Below are 22,167 nucleotides of genomic sequence, written 5' to 3' on the forward strand. Positions count from 1 at the left end.
ATATATATATATATATTTAATCACGACTAATAAGAGGAGAGGAGCATTTGTAGACCTGGATTTGAGATTGTGACAGATTCTGCAAGCTGCTGACAAATGAGCTTGGTGCTGATCCCCAAGATAACATACCAAATGGATCATTAAAGGATAGTGTGGGAAGAAGGTGGGATCAAGAGAAGCCAGTACGGGTTCACACTACCCTCAAACTGGGGATGTGACAGACGTCTTGGGCTTTGGCAAAGAGGCTCTGAGGACTCTCATGATTTTTTTCTAAAGGTGGAGAAACATGGGCTAGCTGATAATTTACTTAAGACAGAGTTCTATGTGGCTGAAGAATTACATGGAACATGACTATGTCAGTATGAAAGCATATTTCTAGTAGCATGCTAAAGAATTTGTCCTTAGCACTGTCCCATGCAACATTTCTAGCACCTTTAATGGAAATATTCCAGAGCAGAGGTTGGCAATTTTTTTTTTCAAAGAGCTAGACAGGAAATGTTTTAGGCTTTGTGGGTGACATAAAGTCTCCATTGCATCTTTTTCTTTAAAGAAAATACTTTTAAAAAGGGTTACAACTAGTCTTACTGTGAGGGCTATACAAAAACAGGTGGCAAGCCAAATTTCCCTATGGGCCGTCATTTGCCAATCCCTGTTCTATAGCTTATCAGCTTGAAGATGACACAAGAGAGAGTAAAGATATTGCTTCATAGAATCAGGATCCATAAAGATAGCATGAGCCCCACAGCACATGAGAACGGAAGGGGCTTGAAACCTAGAGATCACATAGTCCAAAAACTCCTCATCTATTCCCGGGACAAACTGGGATGGCTTTGGATTCCGAGTTGTCAGAAAGATATAAAAATAAATGCATCACTTTATACTTGAACTCCCAAACTCCCAATTACATGCATACAGGACAGGCATTGATGGCTTGACAGCCCAACCAGTGAAGAATGGCATTTTAGCCGAGTCAGCCCAATATGGGTCAAGGCTATGGTGTGATTCCAAATTCCACTATCCCGAATACGATAGCACCACTCAGCTTCTTGCCCCGGAGTGTGACATCGAGAGTCACTGCTAGACTATGGGAGGAAGGCTGAGGAAACTGGAGGTGTTTAAAGGGGAGGATGCATGTAACAGGATTTTAGAAATCGCAGGGCACAGTAAAGCTCCGCAAGCAAGGAATGAGCTGGTTTGTTGTTTGGAAGCCTTGACTGGCCAGCCAGGCCTTAGAGGAGGAAAGAAGTCTTGGAGGCAGTTGCTCACAGCTCTTGGAGCTGCTGGGACCTTGGGAGGGAATGTATATATATGTATTTCTCCCTTTAGGTCACAAAGCATGAAAGATTTTGTTTGTAGAAGGCGCCATCCATTTTCCCTCATGCAACAATCCAACATCTCAGGAAAAAAGGCAGCTTTCACTATGATCAGACAAATGTGTTCCCAGATGCAAGTGGGGGACTCCAGCCTGACACAGTGCTTATTAACTCTTCCTTCCCTCATCTTCCCCGAGTCCAATTTTCCCCTTCATAGATGTAACACAGACTAAATCCACTCCTTTTTAAAATGTAAAACTCCTGAAATATTTAAAGATATATACTTCCTAAATCATTGCTGCTTCTGGAAAGAGATCACTAATTCCTTCTACAGTTCATTAAATTTCACATACGCCATAGTTTCCAAACCATTGAGAACAATTTAGAGTTTAAAAAATTCTTTTTATGAGCATGGTTCCATTTGCTCCTTTGGAAACAGGGGAAGTATCATATTCTCTCTGTGTCTCTGTCTGCTCCCTCCCTCCCTCCCTCTCTGGGCAAACCATCTGAACAAGGTCCAGGAAATTTGCATAACATATCTAAGAGAGCTAGAAAGTAGGAAGCCCAGGATTATACCAAGCCTTCTGAGTTCTAAGCCTGTGCATTTCCTGATTCTTTGTTAAAGGCTATATAATTGAAAGGGTCTCCTTGTGGTATGGGTTTGCAATATGGTAAAAGTATTTCTAGCAGCAGTCCCACAGGGTAAATCTGATAAATTCTCAGAAATAGAAATAATATAAGGAATGGGGGGGGGGACAAAAGGACAGATATGGGAATCCTTTCTCTAGTTTGAAACTTTTGGGTTTTTTCACCCTCCATGGTTCTATTTCAACCCACCATGAAATTCTTAGAGCAACTCCCTTAGCGGTAATAACATTTTTCCAAAGAAATGTAAAACTGCTTTGTACTGCTCTGGGGCCCTTTTTACAGACCTGTATTTGAAGCTGGTATTGTGGGTGTGCAGTTGTCCTTTTGACATGTTTCCATCGTTGAAGTTAAAGTCATAGTAGGAACTTCATTACTACCTGAGAACACACAAATATGGTAGAGACAAATATGCAAATGACAAGAAATGAACATATGGTAACAAAGGCATATAAATGAAAGGCTTCTACTCCAACATAGCTGTGTTCATGAGGCCTTTTTCAGTAAGCTGGTTTGGAACTCTGAACACAGTTTTGTATATGGAAGCAATTTTATAAATAGAGAATAGGTTCACAAGCCAATCCACTAGAAGGCTTTTATACCTTTATGAATAATAATGTAGACCTTAACCACCACATGTAATAGTTTCGACAGCCAAATACATTCAGGGTTCAGACTTGGGATGCCAGGAACACACCTCCCTCAAAGAAGTTGGTGTTTCCCAAGCTTCAAGCCACTGGTCAGTCCCTACAGCAGGTCGAGACTTGCAGCTCATGGCAGTTCTAACAGTGAAGTCAGGGGCTCCAGGAAACAGGGTTTAAAATGCTAGAATCCTCTGCCAGATCCTACTCAGGATCTTTCTTTTCTTCCTTAGTTCCCAAAGGTCCACCTGCTTGCTAGTGCACCAGCTATTTCCCTGGCCAGAATGGAACAAGAGATAGTAACCTTCCTACCTGGGTGAGAAAAACTTCATAGAACATTTTGTTGTGGTTGTTAGTCACAAATAGAAAGTAAAGAGGTTCATACCTCTCAGACAAATGTTTCAAAGAGAGTCATCACGGAAAGTCCATAAAATGGAGGGACAGGAGTAAGTTCACTTTCATATACAAAGGGTTGAAGAAATATTCAAGTGTGTATCAGAGCAACAACACACCAAGGTTATCCTGATTCTCTGATGAGATGAGGGCAGACGCGGCAACAGGGAGCTCGAGTTAGGACATGTGACCGGGAGCAGCACCAGGCAACCAGGATCAAGTTGTCTGCAGCACTAGCGCTGGGGTTCAGAAAGACCGAGTCCACTCAGGGAAGGGAGGCTACATGTTTAACTCCATCTTTCCTTGCTCCCTCCCTGGGGCAAACTTGGGGGGACAGGGTGGGTACATACAAACGCTGGAGTGGGTTTCTGGTGGTCAGAGAGAGAACGATGGGGTTTCTGAGTGTGTCCTGGTGGCCATTCCCTTACTTCATATTTCCTGACTCCACACGCAAGGCTCTGAGGACACAGAGTGGAGGCCTTGCAGACCTGACAACTAGGGAGTACCGAGGGGCAGAGACAGGATGATACTTGAGCGGAGGAAGTCAAGTACAATTAATGTAATACAGTGCATGAGGAGAGAGAAGTGAATTTTAGAAAGAAAACAATGCAAGGCTTTTTGGAGAAGGATCAACCTAAAGGAGACATGGGATTTCCACACAGAAAGATGAGCTGGTTGGGGGCGGAGGGACGGGGGGCAATCCCAGGGGCAGTTTGTATGACAAAAGGCACAGAAGCCAGCAAAGGCACAGACATGGGAGCAGAGTTACCTGAACTCCCAGCCTGATGTTTTAAACAAGCATCTCACAGCCAGGGCAGATCCCAGCAAAGTTTCTGAATCAATGAGAAACCCAATCAGAGCAGTGGTTAGAATGAATGAATCAGGCAGGCAGAACAGGCTGAATGTGGGGAAGCCACCTAGAATGTTCCTGCAGTCTTCTGGGTGAGAGGAAATGAGGATGGGAAACCGCAGGGTGGCACTGAGAATGGGGAAGAAGGGGCCCACGTGAGAGACACTGCGACATCCGCTCGTCAACGGAACCCGCCCTCCAACTACCTGGGCTTTTCTAAGACACGACTCCCTTCAACACTGTCAAGTGGTGGATGCTTCCTCTATCGAGCACTGGCTCCACCAGTCCCAGAGGTAGGATCTGCATTTTCCTGAATTCTTGATGCCATTAGCCAATTATCCATCCTCCGCTCTCATAGGCGCCTGTGATGCTCTGCGATTCAGCTCTAGAACTCTCAACCTCCCCTCTTGGCTCCATCTCCTGGCTTTCTGATGACTTCGTCCTACTCCTTGAGCAACTGCGTATTCTGCACTCCCTAGATGTCACCTGCTACCCAAGCATGCTATCCTCGATGATATCACTCAACTTTGGGAGTCAATAGCATTCAATACTTGAAAAAATAAACTTTATGCTATTTACCAATTGGCATACTAGATGACATTACAACTTAAATTAAAAATACTACGAAAGTAAGGGTGCTTTTCCCAGGGCACAATATCACATTCATTCTCAGCTTATGCAACAAAAATTTTCAATCTATGAAGAATCAAAAAGTTTAACTTTGTTAGCTATTCTCGTATACAAGATCTGAATAGTATTTATGAACGCTTTCTCTTATTTGGCAGTTTTTTGTAAAAATACACATATTTTTAACAAAGATCTTGATATTTTAGGTCTAATGCCTATTTTGTAAGAAAAATGAGAGTAGATATATTTGTATTTCTAAGGAAAATGCATTCATAATGACACTAACTTCCTTTTAAAATAACACAAAAATACCCACTGCTAGATTCATTAAACAATAACTAATGTACACATTTGGATTCAGGAATCATGACGCTTCAGCTTCAAACGCACCCTGTATTGAATAACTCAATGTGATTATACCTCGTAAACAATAAATAATTAAAACTTGAAGATTTTTGGGAACAGATAGTTTATGATTCACAGACAGCTTTGTAAAAGTGGAGTTTTGGGGGCTATTTATGGATAGAAGCTTTTCCTCCAAATATTTACACCTGTAAAACTCTGGAAAAAGTAACATCTAAGGGAGAACAGGAAAGTCAGTAACAAAATATTTTACGTTCCTCTGAATCAAGACTAATACCTAGGTATGAAATTCAGTCTCAAGTTTAACAACCGAATCTATGTAGATGACATTTCTATTCTGTGCTTTGATCACTTAGACTTAATAATAGATCTAAATGCCATTTAATTATCCCATATCCTAAGAAAGATACTACCATATGTCATCAGTTTAATAATCAAGAAATGTTTGTTAAAAGCAAGAAAGAATATTGTTTATAAATCACCACTAAATATTACTCAGCCCTCAGAAAGAACGATTACCCAACATTCACAGCAACATGGACGGGACTGGAGGAGATTATGCTAAGTGAAATAAGTCAAGCAGAGAAAGACAATTATCATATGGTTTCACTCATTTATGGAACATAAGAACTAGGAAGATCGGTAAGAGAAGGAAGGGAAGAATGAAGGGGGGTAAACAGAAGAGGGAATGAACCATGACAGACTATGGACTCTGGGAAACAAACTGAGGGCTTCAGAGGGGAGGGGGGATGGGGGATTTGGGATAGGCTGGTGATGGGTATTAAGGAGAGCATGTATTGCATGGTGCATTGGGTGTTATACGCAAATAATGAATCATGGAACACTACATCAAAAACTAAGGATGTACTGTATGGTGACTAACATAACATAATAAAAAATTATTATAAAAAATACAGATGGTAATAGTAAAAAAATAAAAATTAAAAAAAACAAATCACCACTAATTAAATCCTACCTTTAAATGTAATGGCTTGAGGGGAGAGTCATTTTGTGGTTTCCATTCTCTACAACTCATAGGCTACAAAATCATCCAGAGAAACAAACAGCAAAGTGCAGAAGTACGATTTGTAATCAGCAAAGCAGGAGAAAAGGAAAAAGAGTAACAAAGAAATTTAACCCAAAAGACAAAAGGTAGGAATGGTGGAAGAAGAAAACATTAGAAAGGATGATAAATAAAAATTCAAAGTAAGATGGAAAGAATAAGTCCTTACACCACAAGAATCACAGTGAGTGTAAATGGATGATGCCTAACCAGTCAGACAACAGAAATGAATATTGTACAGAAATTGTGACAACACGTACTGATGAATTGAGCTCCTTAATGACAGTATCCTGAGCATATTTTCTATACCCAATTTCTTACTACCTGATGGTTTCCAAATCAAAACATTTATCATTTTCAATTCTTTAGATATAATAAATATGACGTACTGTGAGCAAACATATATGGAATAATGGTTGTGAACAATGCTAGATGTTGTTCTTGGGGGAGACAGGAAAAAGGAGGAAGAAGAAAATCCCAAAGCCATTATCCTCCACTGACGCTATTGAGAGAGCTCATTTCGTGGTAGTAGCAATACCTGTAATAGGAGTTCTGTTTTTCAGCCTATCCACCTCCATTGTGAAGTCGTCCTTCAGAAAAAGGAACCCAATAATGGAAAACAGGTAGACAAGGATGAGAGCCAGGACTGCAGTTAGAATAATGGAACGGCCATTCCTTGTGACACTCTTTATGACATTAAGCAGAGTCTCTTCTCTGTACACCAAATCAAAAAGCTACAAAAATAAAAGAAAACAAGGGAAAAAATGCAGTGGTGCAAAAGCTGAATAAACATAAAAGGTAATTATGAATACAGATGCAAGCCATTTTCGTTTACCCGTGAAAAAAATAACAACCTAACTGATACCTTAAAAATGCACCCAAATACATGTGTCTTCTACAGTTGGAACACATTAATAAACTGTTTTTCAATAAAGATAACTCTAACATAGCATATAATGTGCATCTGTTGGTTTCATAACCAACATAATTTCAATTTTGTAAGATACAGAAATAGTATAACTTCAAATTTGAATTTAGAAAAATTATAATACTATACTTAACCAACTTAGCTACTTATTCCTTATTTTTAGCCTCACTGATACTCTGCAGTTGCTTCTGGAATACATAACATGGCTAAAGTAAAAATGCTGAATTACGTTTACCTAAGTGATGAATGATTAACAGAGTCATTAAATGTTATTGTTTAATCAAGGAATTAAGAGGTGAAATTACTAGACAATTTTATGAGCCTGTTACAATAAAAAAGACAGGAAATTTAAAAATATTTGAGGAATGGAAGCACCTTTCCTTACTAAAATAGGGTATAACGAGGGCAAAACCTATTACTTTTGTATGTAGTTTTGGAAACAGAAGTATAAGCAAATATATAAAACACTTTTTAAAAAATTTTCACTTCCTCTAATGGGTTATTATCCATTTTGTGTTTAGTAGTAGAAAGTCTCTGCACTAGTCAAGAACCTAGGTATGTGTTTGTTCTCTGGAGTATTTATTGCTATATTATTAAGTTGAAATTATATATTAGCAGTACATGTTATATTATCAAAAGCTGGTTAAAAGCGATAAGTGAACACTCATTTAAAAAGGCATAAATATCTGTTTGGAAATTAATAGTATTTTAAAAGTTGGAATAATTAAGATTTGTCTCCTGCTATCTGTGGGCAGTGATTAGAATTTCTGAACTGGTTCAAACAATGCATTACCCAGTGTCATGAGTCCCTGCAGAAACACCAGGGCTTGTCCTCTGTTTTTCTGAGTACTGAGTTACTTTCCAATTTAATTTTAGTTTTGCAAGTAATCACCATAAAAATATTACCTTGTTTGCTCACCCTAGGAAACTGATATTTTATCATGATCATATGCAAAAAAAATATGTTGAACTATTTTGCTATGTGCTTATCTTCTGGAGGGACCGACAACTTCTAGAAACAAAATCAATATTTCTCAGGACAGACAAAATAATTAGTGCAAATTCAACTTCCAAATTATTGACACTCTGACTTACTTAACTTACTTAGGCATTTAGATGATGTAAAGGAGATTTTCCTTTATTTTAACTCAACAGTGACTTAAAGAAAAGGTCTGCAAATGGGCACTTCACTTCTGAATGGTTTCTAAAAGTTTATAGCTTTCAGGAGCCCCATGGGATGCTTGCTAAAAATGCTTATTTCTGGACCCCATTCCATACCCCTGGAATAGCAATCTTGAGGCAAAAAAGGTGTAAGACACTGGACAGGTTAATGTTTCTGTTTATTTCTGAAAGGAAAATCTGGAGTATGGTTTTTATTATTTTGGATAAAGGATTGATATTTGTGGATATAACTAGAAATACATATTCATGTATTTTTTAAAATATAAAACATATTTTTAAAATATGCTTAAATGCCATTTTGGAATTACGTCCATTATAATTTCCTCCTAATATTCTAGAAATGTCAAAATGGACATTATCATTTTCACCAGCAGCCCAGTGAAAACAAATTAGCATCACTATTGTAAGATTAGACCAATAAAAGACAGGACAAAAATACAACTAGAAAATAAGGTTAAGTGACGTAAATTAAAAGTAACTTTATTATCAACAGCTCATGCAATGGTTCAAATACACCTTTATTTTGTCAATTGCTTTTCCTCGAGAAATAGAAAGATTTAATACATCATTTCACATGTTTTGAATATAGCTCTTTAATGAATCTTGATAGTACGAGTCTACCATACTATCCCTATGCATTTTACAGACAAGAAGGCTGAAGCATAAAAACATTACAGAATATTACATGTCATAGTCAGGTAAAAGTGCTGGGTTTAATGGCACTTCATTTATCACAGGCATGTTTTTAAAAATAGATTTTTTTTTTTTTTTGTGGTAAATTAGAGCAGAAAGGGAATTCATTTGGATTCCTGGAACAGAAAAAATACTAACTTTTTGATTGTTCAATCACCTAAAGTAACTACCTAGAAGATAATTTTCTGTCAAAGCATAAGGGACAAATCTACTCTTTCCAGGGCTCTTTCAAGCACTTGAGAAGTAAATGGAGAATCTGCCTTTTTTCAGTCTTCCTACCTGGGTTTGCTAGATAGATAACAGGAAAGCGGCGGGCGATGGATTTGTCCCTCGCGAGCCAAGCAGACAGGGTCAGCATAATGTTTTTAGATCTTGAACTGAGGTTTCAGGAATTACTTTATTGGGTAGTGGTCTCCACTGCATGTCAACCATGTGCTGGAGATATAAATAAATTGCTCGTACGGCATCACGATGCTAACCTGGTAGTGCTTTAGGTTTCAAACATTATCATGAATTTATATTGCCTCCCCTCCTAGTTTATGGCTATAGAACCATCTATATGTAGGAAGTAAAACTGATAACCTGAGAAAAAAATCTACAGGAAATGTGAAAGTCTGCTTAATAAATTAGACATGTGTAGATAAGCTTAACAGTGACACATTGAATCTGAAATTAAGATTTGAAACAACTCATTGTCTTTTTGCGAGGTTGGCAGTTTACCCCTCATTTTACTTATATGCCATTCTAAAGTGCTAAGAAAATATATCCCCATTTTTTTTCCTCCTCACTCTGTTGGAAAATCTCTAAATGTAAGAGGAAGGAAGGATTTGGCTGAAACCAAAAAGCAGCTGCTATTTGAAGGCTGGGTCAAGAGGTCGGGTCGTTGGTGACTTCTCAGGGAGGAAAGAAAAAGTTCCACCACCAATGTGGGTTCTTAGAGGAAAAGAGGAAAAATAATACTAATTTATGATTTTCCTAGGAAATTCTAAAAATAACATAATTCGTCCTAAATGTCAGGCACCGCTTAAAAAAAAAAAATCAAAGGAAGAAGCACAAGAAGCAACAGCATTGTGTTATTTTTTCCAGCAGTGACCGTCCACATGGAGAAGTACTCACCAGGAAGCTATAGAAGAATTCATGGACAAAAAGGCCCAGCATGCAGACCAGGACGTATGCCACGTGGTAGAGAAAGGCCATATCCAGGATGACCGCTCGGTAGCCTCGGGTGAAAGTGCCACGATTGCCCACAAAACTCACCAGAAATACTATTTTATTACAAAGCTACAGGGAGGAAAAGATTAGATTTTACTGTCTTATTTATCCCCGAAACTCACATAAATAGCAGTCACTGACAAAACCTATTATTCACAAAGTCTGTGGTTTTCTTTTACCATTTCTCATCTGGTAATTTTTCGGCATTGCTTACAAATCTGAGTGTAAACATAACACACCCCAAAGTTATATCGTTTGCAGTTCCAGGAAAAAAGAGGAGGATGATTAAGGGCCCCAGCTATGCAATCGAGGCAGACCTGAATTTAAACCCTGGCTCTCTCACTACTGTTGCACAAGGTCATGCAGCAGCTGGCCTTGATCGTTTCTCTGGAAAAATTGGAGCAAAGGGATTCCGACCTTATAGAACTCTTCAGAGGATCAAACAATTCATAATGCATATGAAGCACTTAGTACAATGACTCTTTAGATACTACTCATCATATTTTCCATATTAAAAGTAATAGATGTAAAGTTTTTATTATACTGGAAATGTAACAGAAAAATATCTTTTCAGAAAATATCTATCCTTGATTTTTTTATCCTAGACTTTCTCTACAGAATATTATTGTAAACAAGTAAGCCAGTAAAAGTGATTTTTTTGCAATTAAATACATAAAAATATAAATACACTTAAGTAATTGGGTTAAAATAAATACAATGCACGGTATTCATCTTTACATGTCCAAAGGTAACTTTGGGAAAACACACTGTCCTCTGCAACGTCACTGATTTTTCATACATATGAAAAGAAAATGCCTTATGGAATGATTTTAAAAAATGGGCAGAAGTGAAATTTGAGAGGTTGGAAAAACCTTTTCCTTCAACTTTCTGAAGTTCAAATCAAAAAATAAATGAGAAATGGGTTAACACTGCATGTTGTGAGGATAGCCAAATCAAATCAAGAACATAAAAGTTCAAACTTCCTAAATAGTCCCCCATGCTAATTAACGATCCTCTCAGTAATCAGTGTTTTCCATTCTTTCATCATCTTGTGAACAATGTGAATAATGTCAGGCAGAAAGTTATACTTCACTAGTTTCAACATCACATATTTATGTTATGATTAAACACAGATACATTATAATGGATGTCTTTATAATTATTATCCAAGAGCAAGCTTAATATTATAAAAAGTCATCATTTAAAAAGCTCAGGAAATATATATAAGGTGTTCAGATAGGTGTGGTATTTGACAATAAGCAACCATGAAAATGGTGAAATGCAGAATGTTTAGGTGAAGTAATATTCAGTGTTTTACTTTTAAAATTGTTTTGAGTGACTATTTAAATTCAAATTATTTGCCTTTATTCACCCCCTATATATTTTTTTAAAGATTATTTATTTATTTATTTAACAGAGAGAGAGAGAGAGAGAGCCAGCGAGAGAGGGAACGCAAGCAGGGGGAGTGGGAGAGGGAGAAGCAGGCTTCCCGCCAAGCAGGGAGCCTGATGCGGGGCTCGATCCCAGGGTCCTGGGATCATGACCTGAGCCGAAGGCAGACACTTAATGACCGAGCCACCCAGGTGCCCCTATTCACGCACTATATTCATCAGTACAAAATAGAAATAAGAAGTTCTATTAAAAACTAAGTTAAAACTTGCAACTATGACTTTTTGGAAGGATGGATGATATGCTCAAGACAAACTGTTTATATGTTATTTCCTGATCTCTATTTCCCTAAACTGAATCATAAAAAAAATATTCAGGAAAACTATTTATACGTCCTACACAATCAGGAAAAGTAATACACTGAGTTCAAGTTCTCAAAAAAAGCAAACATTTCAGTTTTCAAATAATGCAAAAGGAAGGACGCATTTCTCCCTAAAAGAGTCTCTGCCATTTTTGCATGAAAAATAACGGTTTGCCTTCTCTGTGTATAGGTTGATTTTTATTTTCTTTGAACCTTAATCTAGAGCTTGGTGTTGATGGATATCTCCCTGTTCTCTTGACTAAGTCTCAAACTAGAATAGAGCTGATATTGGCAGTGCCATCCATCTATTCCTGTAGAGATCAGAAACAAGGAAATTGTCCTTTTGTTTTGAAGTGTTCATACCAAGAAGAAATAAATGCAAGAATATAAGATTTGGGGAGGAAAGAAGTTGAACTCTGTGTTTTCCTGCAGTGTGACCTTGAAATGTATAAATTGTTTTTATAGAGCATTTCCATGAAAGCTGGGGATATTTTTGGGTATGAAGAAGTTACAAAAACTTATTCTCCCTTTTCATGCCATGACTTACTTGATGCTGTCTATTCTCCCTTTTCATGCCATGACTTACTTGATGTTGTGGTTCATTTGTCAATGTCATTATGTAGGCAATCTTTGTTTCTATGGCAAGGGTCCAAGCAGGTAATGATAAATGGAGGACGTGGGAACTGGGCAAGGTGACTAAAAGACCAGGCCCTTCTGATTTGGTGTTGAAAAGCCTCTTGAATCAGCATACAAATACCAATATAAATGACCATAACTGTCCCACAATATTTTTATCTTTTTCCATCTATTCTTCAAAACTGTATTTCATGTATGTTTTGTTGAGGATGGGGTGAACTGTGTGATGGAAGGGGGAAAAAGCGGGGAGTGGGGTAGGGAAACAGCATCAATGTAAGCTTTTTGTGCAGTTATTTATTTGTTTGTTTATTAATTTATTTAATTTTTTTAATATTTCAAGTTTTTATTTAAATTTTAGCTAGCTAACATATAGTGCAATATTAGTTTCAAGAGTGGAATTTAGTGATTGATCACTTACATATAATACCGGTACTTATCACAAGTACCCTTCTTAATGTCCATCACCCATTTAGCCCATCCCCCTGCCCACCTCCCCACTAACGGTCTTCTAAAAATAAAAGCAAAATTAATGTTCATTTGCTAATTAATGTAGAGTGAATAAAATTCATTAATTTTAACTGGATAAATTAATTGTACAATACAGTACTGTTTTCATATATACTTCATAATTCATTGATATGTCTTTGCAGGACTTTTAACAGTGCAGTATAATGGAAGGACACTGGACTAGAAGTTGGGCCATCTGGGTTCCAGTCTTAGCTCTGCCACCAATTGCTTTGGTAAATCCTCCTTGTCTATATAGGATTTGGTATACTCGTTTCTAACGTGAAATGCCTGGAAATAAATAATCCTTAAGGTGACTCAAAGTTCTAGAATTCTATAGGATGTCCTTCAAATTTTACTATTTTATGGGATCACAGAAATTTATAGCTGCCTTTTTATTATCCTCTATTGTCTTATTTGGTTGTATGTCCCTGATCAGGAATTCTATCCCCATCTTACATTGTGCCTATGGGAAAACATGACCTATTTTCCAGGAACAAGCTGTAGTCAAGAAATAAATAAATAAATAAATAAATAAATAAATAAATAAATAAATACTGTCTAGTATTTCTCAAAAAGGAAAATTGAATTTATTGAACTACATGTTAACTATATTACCATATTGCCATCAACACCAACCTTGCTAAAATCTATGTGATTTGATTCAAAAATCTGCATTTCAACAGTGTTACATCTTAGGCAGGATAAGGTTCTATGGTCAAAGCACAAGGCAAAATTTTCAGGTCAACGTCACCCTGGAAATCTTTTAAACTGCCAAAAAAAACAGTATAATAAGCAAGGGTGGTGTAAACTATACTGTTGTTTAATAAATTCAGCATTTCTAGTTTTCCCCCAGCACCAAAGCAGTTTCCTGCTACTACAACTGGGTATCAGAATTAGTTAGGAGCATTCAGTGACCATATTATATGAAAAATAGGGTGTGTGTGTGAGAGAGAGAGAGAGAGAGAGAAAGAAAATGAATGTTTTGTCTCAGAATATATAATTGAATTTATGTATGTCAAGTGAACATATGGTGGGGCTCAACCTTATAGATTAGAAGTAACATGAGCCCTCCCAGGAAACTATCTGCAGGTAAGTAACTAAGGGCATGACACTATTAAATGTGAACAGTGTGGCTTATTGCTAATAGACGGCAATCTGCTAAACTCCACTTGCTTCTCCTCTCTGCAAAATGGCGAGACCAAGTTTCAGCATAAGGAAACATTTCCACATTACAAATTTACAAATGCCATTAAATAAGTTACACATTTCCAGGCACTACTACAAAAGAAAAAAACATTGTGCATAAGAAGTATTTAGAAGATATTAGAATATCTTCCACAGGTATTTACTGCAATATTTATTAAGAAAAATATCTAAAAATCTAAACAATAAAAATTAATGGAATGGTTAAACAGATTATATAATGTCCACAACTGGGAATACTATCATTATGAGTGGTATAGAAATATTAGGTGATCTAAAATTTATAAAATGGGTGTTTATATTTGCCAAAATAATGTTAATTTCCATTGCAATGCAGACAGTGAGAAGAAGACTGTACTTGGTTATAAGATACGCTTTATAACAGAGAAAAGCATCTGAATTTTTTGAAACATCTTAAATACTGAGATAATCCTTATGACAAGATGGAGAAATTAGTTGTGATCTAAGCAAAACTTTGATTATTAGAAATGAGTAAAAATGAGGCATCATAATAAACAGATACTGATAATACTAAATGCTCAGAATACATATTGAGGTTTTTCCTTCCACTTGATTCCTTTTCCAGAAAAGCGACTTTCTACATTTGTCTGACATTATGAAAGACACTGAGTCCAGAAACAAATAACTCTCTGTGAACCAAAATACAAATACTTTTATGATTGTGATACCAATGTTCCACAATTAAATAGTACTGCACATATTAGGAGCTTGACAAGTGGTAGCCTTTGTTGCTATTACATCATCACCGTTCTCACTCTGCTCTAAACCTTCGCACTACTCTTCTCAACAACTGGTGAGTGCAGACTGGGCTTTAACATCCTCATTTCACAGATGAGAAAAATCAGACTCAAGAGGCTCGATTTGCCTATGGTCTAGAATTCTGCTTCTCACTAAGGCTTAACTGTCAGGTAGATATTTTCTTTTGTTTTGCCTGTTTCTGATACCTGTAATTTTAGCACCTATGGTTTTACCTGTCATACAATGCAAACTTTTAAGTGTAAATTAATAAATATATTAAATCCTAAGTTACAAAAATGACTGGTTTATGTTTTCATTTAATTTTTTTCCTGCCCCCTGGGAAATAGTAAGCCACAGACAGTTTTGTAATAAGCTTGTTATGACAGAAGTTAAGGTAGATAATTATTTGCTAAGATGTTTTACTAGTCTGTACAATATCAAAACTATAGACAAAAATTAGCAACACCTATATTATCAAAATCACAATTATTCTATCCAATGTGTTTATTTCAAATTAAAGTTGATTATTTGTGAAAATGCCCTGAACTGGCAAATTGTAACATATCATTTTGGGGGGGCTGTACAAATGGATTTTTTATGCTGTGAGAGATATGAGAGTACCCACCAATTCATACAGTTAGTAAGAAAGATATATTTCCACATATATTTCTTCTCAAGTATATGTCATTTCCTACGGTGGAACTATTCTCACCAAACTAGGCAGAGATTATTTTTTATCCTGAGAAATAACTCCAAATGTTTTTGGTTTCCCCAGTAGACATTAAAATATATTTTTTTTATCTCTTTATGTATCTTGAAGCTTCTGTATGGCAAGAACCCCAACCTCTACTTCTTGGTATTTTCAATGTCTACCAGATAACAGAGGCCAAATAAACGCTTGTTATTTCTGGCCCCACTCTATCTAGCTATTATTTCAACTTATCAAACTTGGGTTTTCTCTCTTGAATTAAAGTCTTATTGAGGACCAGCTGCCAGTTTATGAATATTATTTGTTTCCTCAAATAATCTAACTCAAAATTCAAAGATTTTTTAATAATAAGCTGGACTTACCTAACTCAAGTGTTCTAATAGGGTTAGAAAAAATTTAGATAAATACACGAAGATTTCTCAATTAGCTTGGTTTCCAAAACATTCAAAGTACAAGTTCAGTTCATGTAAAGCATTTATGAATGTTTAAGTGCTAGGGATTAAGTGGGAGAAAAATGGAGTTGGGAGTGAGGGAGTGAAGAGGGCAGGATTATATCTATGAACATGACAACTTCTGCCCTCAAGAAACTTAAGAATCCTATATTTGGTACTTGACAGAATTCTTTACTGATAGATCTCTTTGCATGTATGGTACACTTCCCTTTATTAACAGCGACTGAAGAATATCTGGTAATTTGGTTGCTTGAATATTCTAGTTAACTAGGAGCTGTCATTTATATCATATCAAATTTTCAAATAAGTATAATATAATTGTGGTCAGAAACACAGACTTGGTCATTCTAGCTCTGCTTTATAATTCTCAAAAGTTAGGCTGGCTACTTCATTTACTCATTTTCAATAAACACTTGCCATGTATTTCATGTACAAGGCACTGTAAATGTGTAAGAACACAAAGATAATTTTTCACTCATTCATTCACTCACTCATTAGCTAATTTACTTAAGAAACATTTGTTGGATACCAAAGACATTCCAAGACATTGAATGATCAATCATTATCCTTTAGAACTGTATAATGCAGTAGGGAAGGGAGGGCATATCTGCAGATACCAGAATATAGGACACTATGTTAGAAATCTCATACAAGATATAGACAGTGCTTTAGGGATTCAGCAGACATATTAGCAATATTTATTTGCTCGCCGGGACATTTTTTCTTTCATTAACCTGATGATTTACCCTTCTTTTAATATCCCTTTATGAATATGCCATGTAGAAAGCTGTCTAGCCCCTTTAAAATTTTCTCTCTTGGGTACAATTATTGCTATTTGGAGTAGTGTTCTGGCTTACTCATTCTCAACTTACCTAACTGAGGTTTTGAAATATGCTCCCTTGTTCTAATATTTTAAAAATTTAGTGAAAAAAATATTAATCTCATCTATGCCTTTCACAAGTTTATGGGTTCTGCTCACATAAAAAGAGCCAAATTTCATATTTTCTCATATAGCAATCCTTTTCCCTTGGTCATTTTATAAAAGATAATCACTTCTAAATTTCTACCGACTATAATTTAATCTTTCTTGGGTGATTTAGAAGTCACTTTAGGATGTTAACAGTGGCTTAGAGTCATTTTTGTCAAAATCTCTGGGTATGGGATACAGAGGGCATTAAAGCTGGATTGGATTAAATTGACTGCAGAACTAGGTCATGCCCCAAATGCCACCTTCTTAAATATATCAAATTTTTACTTGTCATTTTTTTTCTCTCTCTCAAAATTACAAGTGTACAAATTAAACTCTCACTAATTTGAATTCACAATAAACAAGAATTTACTATGTGTATGTGAATTAACATATATAGCTACATTTTTAGATTCAGTACACTTTTTCAATTAATTTACAAAAGGACAAAGCTAAATAAAATACTTACATTAGCTGCACCAAGAAGTATCAACGTAGGCCCAAGACCTATTGTATATATTGATCTGAGCATTATTGACACAAGAAATGGCCGAATTCCCACAGGCTTGGAGAAGAAAAACAGCATAGATGTGCAGACTGCAACTGCTATCCAAAGAAGAACTGAGAACAACGGAGAAAGTGTACCTGTAAAATGTGGAAGAAGTTTATTTTTACTAAGAACAAAAGTAGAAAATGTTAAAATCTTTGCCACTCTTACTTTATATAACATAGCAAGTCAAGCCATAAGACACTGAATTTCATAACAACCCACTCTACACACTGTCTATTTAGAGGAAATGCCTCTGAACACATTACTCATTACTACATGTCCAGAAAGTTTGTGATTATTTTCAGTATGTTTAAATACTCACGAGTTAAGGTAGCTTCCATTAACTCTGAGCATTGTTCACCTTTCTCTCCTATGAGAGCTATATGTTAAGTATTTCTGCTAGATGTATCTTACTTGGGAACTTTAATTCAAAATTTATGGTTAATGAGTGTTAAATGTACAGTTAAATCATATGAAACCAAGGATTTTGTTGCTGAACTCATACCTTGTCTTGGTCTATTGTTGTAAAGTTTCTATACTGAAGATTCCTCTAAAGAATTCAGAATGTAAAATATCTAGTCTTTCATAAAATAGACACAAGCTTTACCTATTATAATACACATGTGTATAAATGTATGTGATGTATGTATATGTATGAGTGTATGTACTGGAAAGCCAACTCAAGCTCTAAAAAAATGTTGAGCTTTTAAATCATCAGAAAATAAAACAAACCATCAGAAAACAAAAGTTCCAAATACTTAAAAAATAAACCCCACTGCATCAAAATTTCTTTAGGAATTACCCAAAAGCAGTTTAAAAATAGATCTCCTTTAAAAACAAACAGTATAATTCGTTGATGTTTTCACGGACTATGTGGATTCAAGGGATCCCCCACTGAAGGTCATGGGGTGCTGTATCTGCCGGAGGCAAGTAAGGGGCCGCGTTCTTGGGCTGATTAGATCAGCCAGAGGACCGCAAACGCATGCCTATTGGCTAATGAAGTCATAGGGGAAACAACAAAATGGAGATTTTTCCACTAGTTATTTCTTTTGGTCAGTTTTTATTATTTATAAAATTCACTTTCTGCATGCAAAATACCACAAGTAGAGTTTCGGTATTATCACTGAAACCCTGGGATTATCTGAATGCCTTCACTGAATTCGGTGTAAGCCTTTAGTTCATAGTGAGCGTTAACAGACCAAAAGTAGGTAGGAAGAGTCTGTCAGACATTAAAACACAAAACAAAACAAGTCAGGTAGCAAGCAGCATTAGCTTATTAGACGTGTTTATTTTTGCAATGTTTGTCCTTATCACGTTGTCTCAAGCAAAGAGTGATAAAAGATGGCTGGGAAGAGAGATCTGATCTAACCTCTTCACCAAATTTATTTATTTATTTATTTATCTATTTATTTATTTATTTACTTATTCATTCATTCATTCATTCATTCATTCATTCATTTGCAAGAGAGAGTGTGAGAGCCTGTGGTGGTGGGGAGGGGGAACGGCAGAGGAAGAAGGACAAGCAGACTCCCCGCTGAGTGGGGAACTGATGTGGGGGCTTGATTCCAGGACCCTGGGATCATGACCTGTGCTGAAGTCAGATGCTTAACCAACTAAGCCTCCCAGGCAGCCCACCCCCTCACCAAATTTATGATCTGATAAGATGACTTTGGGGATGGGAAAAGAAGAGGGGTATATATATCTCTGGAAATTACCTTAATTCCCATCCTCTGGCAATGCTAACAAAATGGATATCCAACTCAGGTTTATTATCATGTTGGTTTATAAGCACTTTGTGTCTACCAAAACACAGCCTGACCACCAACTACCCTGACTTCACAGATCTCAAAGAGCCATGGAAAGAATAAGACCTTCCACTTTCTCTCAGCTCATTTTGAGTAAGTAACTAAGTCTCCAGCTATAAATTCATCAAGTTGTGGATCTTCACTCTTAAGTTTACTAAAACTTCCAACATCTACGCACACTTAACGACTTTTAGCGAGTCATTGGACTCTTCAGTATAATTCATAAGCAATGTCTTGGCGTGACATTCTTATTTTAAAAGTCCTAGTATTGACACTGATAGTTACACCGCTCATTGTTATTAATGCCTGATAAACTAACCACATCTTGACTATTCTTTCCTAGGCAGTATCTGGCTTGCCAAGATTTCCCCTTGATTAAACAAGAAATTATAACCACGCACTTAAAACTGGGCATTTGATCCCTTTGTAGAAAGAACTCAAAGACCATCTAATGTTGTACCTTGCACATAGTTTAATACTAAATATGTATTTGTGAAATCAATAAAACTAAAAGTCATTTAAAATGGCTATTGACAATATTGCCAATTGTCAGCTGTCGATAATTTGTTATCATATTCTGTAAGAATGGTTACATTGGTTTTTTGCTGAAGATTTAATGCAAAAAATAATAAACTGAAACTCTGACAAACTCTAGAGAAGACATTACAGATTGTTAAAGCCAGTTTTTACCCTCTAAGGGTGGGAGGGGGACTCCTCTTAATATTTGATATTTGTATCAATTTTCTATAATAAGCATTGTTACTTTAATAATGGAAAAATTTTTTAGAATTCACTCTATATATTTTCAGCTCTTAGAAAGTATGGTTTGTCCTTTATAGAAGAAAATTCAAACAGCAAATTTGGAGACCTCAATTCAAGTCACCACGTAATGGAACTTTCCTATCCACCTCACATGACTCCTGTATAGTTCACTGTACAGGACATGCTGCTTCTCACCTCCAGTCCCTCTCCATTTCTCTGCCTCCCATGTAACCCCATAAGACTTCCCTGTTTCCCCCACCTCAATCCAGCTAAAGTAGACATCCATCCATAAATCCATGGGTGGTCTTTACTATTGTGCCTTATTCGTCTCTTCGTCCCTTAACTAGATCATGAGCTCCTTGAAGACAAGGACAGCTTTACCAACTTCTGTGTCTCTAGGGTCTGGTACCTATAGTGCCTGGAACATAGTCGTACTTCATCAATGGTCGTTATTAAGTTGAATGAATTAAAATCACCATGAAGAACTTAACTTTCTTTAACACAAAGCATTTGAGGGAAAAAAAGAATTGCACTCTAAATTTGAACCTGATTAAAAAAGAAAAGTCATATGCTATCTGGTTATAAGAAATTCACATGACAGCAGTTTTCTCCACTAACTAGTCTGCCTTTGCCAAACTGGGCAGGGACAGTTGGCATGGCCAATGTTCAACTTCTGAACAGACATCTAGGATGTTCTCTAGCATCAACAGCTGCTGCCTCAGCCCAAACCAGCAACACCTCATTCCTCCACTCTGGGTACAAGTTTCCTTTTTAGAGAAGCATATGTTAAATAAATAAACCAGTCAACCAAACCGAAACCTATAGCCATACAAATAAGCCCTGCATTCCCGAATAAATGCAAATTGAGCTCACCCCTTTGGGAAACCTGGCCTCAGTGGCCTGTGATTCCTGGTGGAAATGACCACGCAGAATCAATCCATATCATTGGGAAAGATCAAGGGAAAAAATGGCTTCCCCTCCACAAATAATAAAGAGGAAATGAAGAGAGAAGAAGCCAAAAATATTTAGAATGGCCTAAAAAGTGATATGTTTAAACTTCTTTTCGTTACTATATCTAACTTTGAATTCCCTAAAGCCCAGTTACCATGTTGAATTGTGTGGGATAAAGGAGAGGCCAACTGGAACTGCCCTCAAGAGTTCACAGCCTCAAGCTGAGAGGTCCTCCATTTCCCAAGGGTCAGCAGTTCCCTCCAAGTGCACCGGGACTTTCAATTGCCCAAAGGGTCCCTCCTTGGCACCTCCCTACCGTCCAGGCTCTGGTGGATAGGAGCTAGTCCAGCCGCCTTTCCACTCTAAGCAGAAGCTACACGTTCCTGTCAGGTTCCCTCTACATGACAGTGTAACCAGGAAAGGCAGTGAGGGGATTCTTACTGCACTGAATTAGCCAGGGAAGGGAAAATTTGGTGAAAAGGAAGGAACACTAGGAAATGTTTGAGAATCTGCCTCTGCTCCCAGAACATGCCTAAGCTTGACTCAGATCAGAGTTTCAGTCTCCTGCTTGTCACCGTAGCTTACCCTGCAATCTCTTGAGAATGCCCAAAGCCTTGTTTCCGATCGCCTTAGACGGCAAACCAGTCTAGGGAAGTCTATGGGAAAGTCACATTTAATTAAAGGAAAAAAATATTTCTTTGTTTCAGTGTTTGAAGATGTTTGTTGTTATTATTTTCACTTGTTCCTTTTTTTTTTTTAAGACTTTATTTGAGAGAGAGACAGAGAGAGTGAGAGAGAGCACGAGTGGGATGAGGAGCAGAGGGAGAAGCAGACTCCCTGCTGAGCAGGGAGCCCGATACGGGGCTCGATCCCATGACTCCAGGATCATGACCTGAGCTGAAGGCAGATGCTCAACCGACTGTATTTTCCCTTGTTCCTGAATCCTATTCTGATCCTCAACCACATTTATAGCAATATAATTAGCATCAACCTAAGGTGTTACAAATCAAAAAATTGCTGTAGTCTTTATAGTTGAATAAATAAAAACAACTGCTTAGTGTTTCCCCCCCACAGAAAGAAAGAAAGAAAGAAAGAAAGAAAGAAAGAAAGAAAGAAAGAAAGAAAGAAAGAAAGAATCTATGGGGAAGGAAGGAAGAAAGAAAGAAAGAAAGAAAGAAAGAAAGAAAGAAAGAAAGAAAGAAAGAA

At 36.9% G+C, this 22,167-nt stretch overlaps 1 protein-coding gene across 1 annotated transcript in view; it reads right to left on the minus strand.

The window, feature by feature from the left end:
• The window catches only part of ITPR2 (inositol 1,4,5-trisphosphate receptor type 2), a 474,341-nt gene that overhangs the window by 74,723 nt on the left and 377,451 nt on the right, over window positions 1–22,167 (minus strand). The window contains exons 49-52 of the mRNA XM_040642268.1: window positions 17,363–17,538; window positions 9,815–9,979; window positions 6,434–6,629; window positions 2,246–2,338 (exon numbers count right to left, since the gene is read on the minus strand). Coding sequence (XP_040498202.1) covers window positions 2,246–2,338; window positions 6,434–6,629; window positions 9,815–9,979; window positions 17,363–17,538 — 630 coding nt within the window. The remainder of the gene's footprint in view (window positions 1–2,245; window positions 2,339–6,433; window positions 6,630–9,814; window positions 9,980–17,362; window positions 17,539–22,167) is intronic.

This window comes from Ursus maritimus, unplaced genomic scaffold (assembly GCF_017311325.1).
Source record: "Ursus maritimus isolate PB19 unplaced genomic scaffold, ASM1731132v1 scaffold_26, whole genome shotgun sequence".
NCBI lineage: Eukaryota > Metazoa > Chordata > Mammalia > Carnivora > Ursidae > Ursus > Ursus maritimus.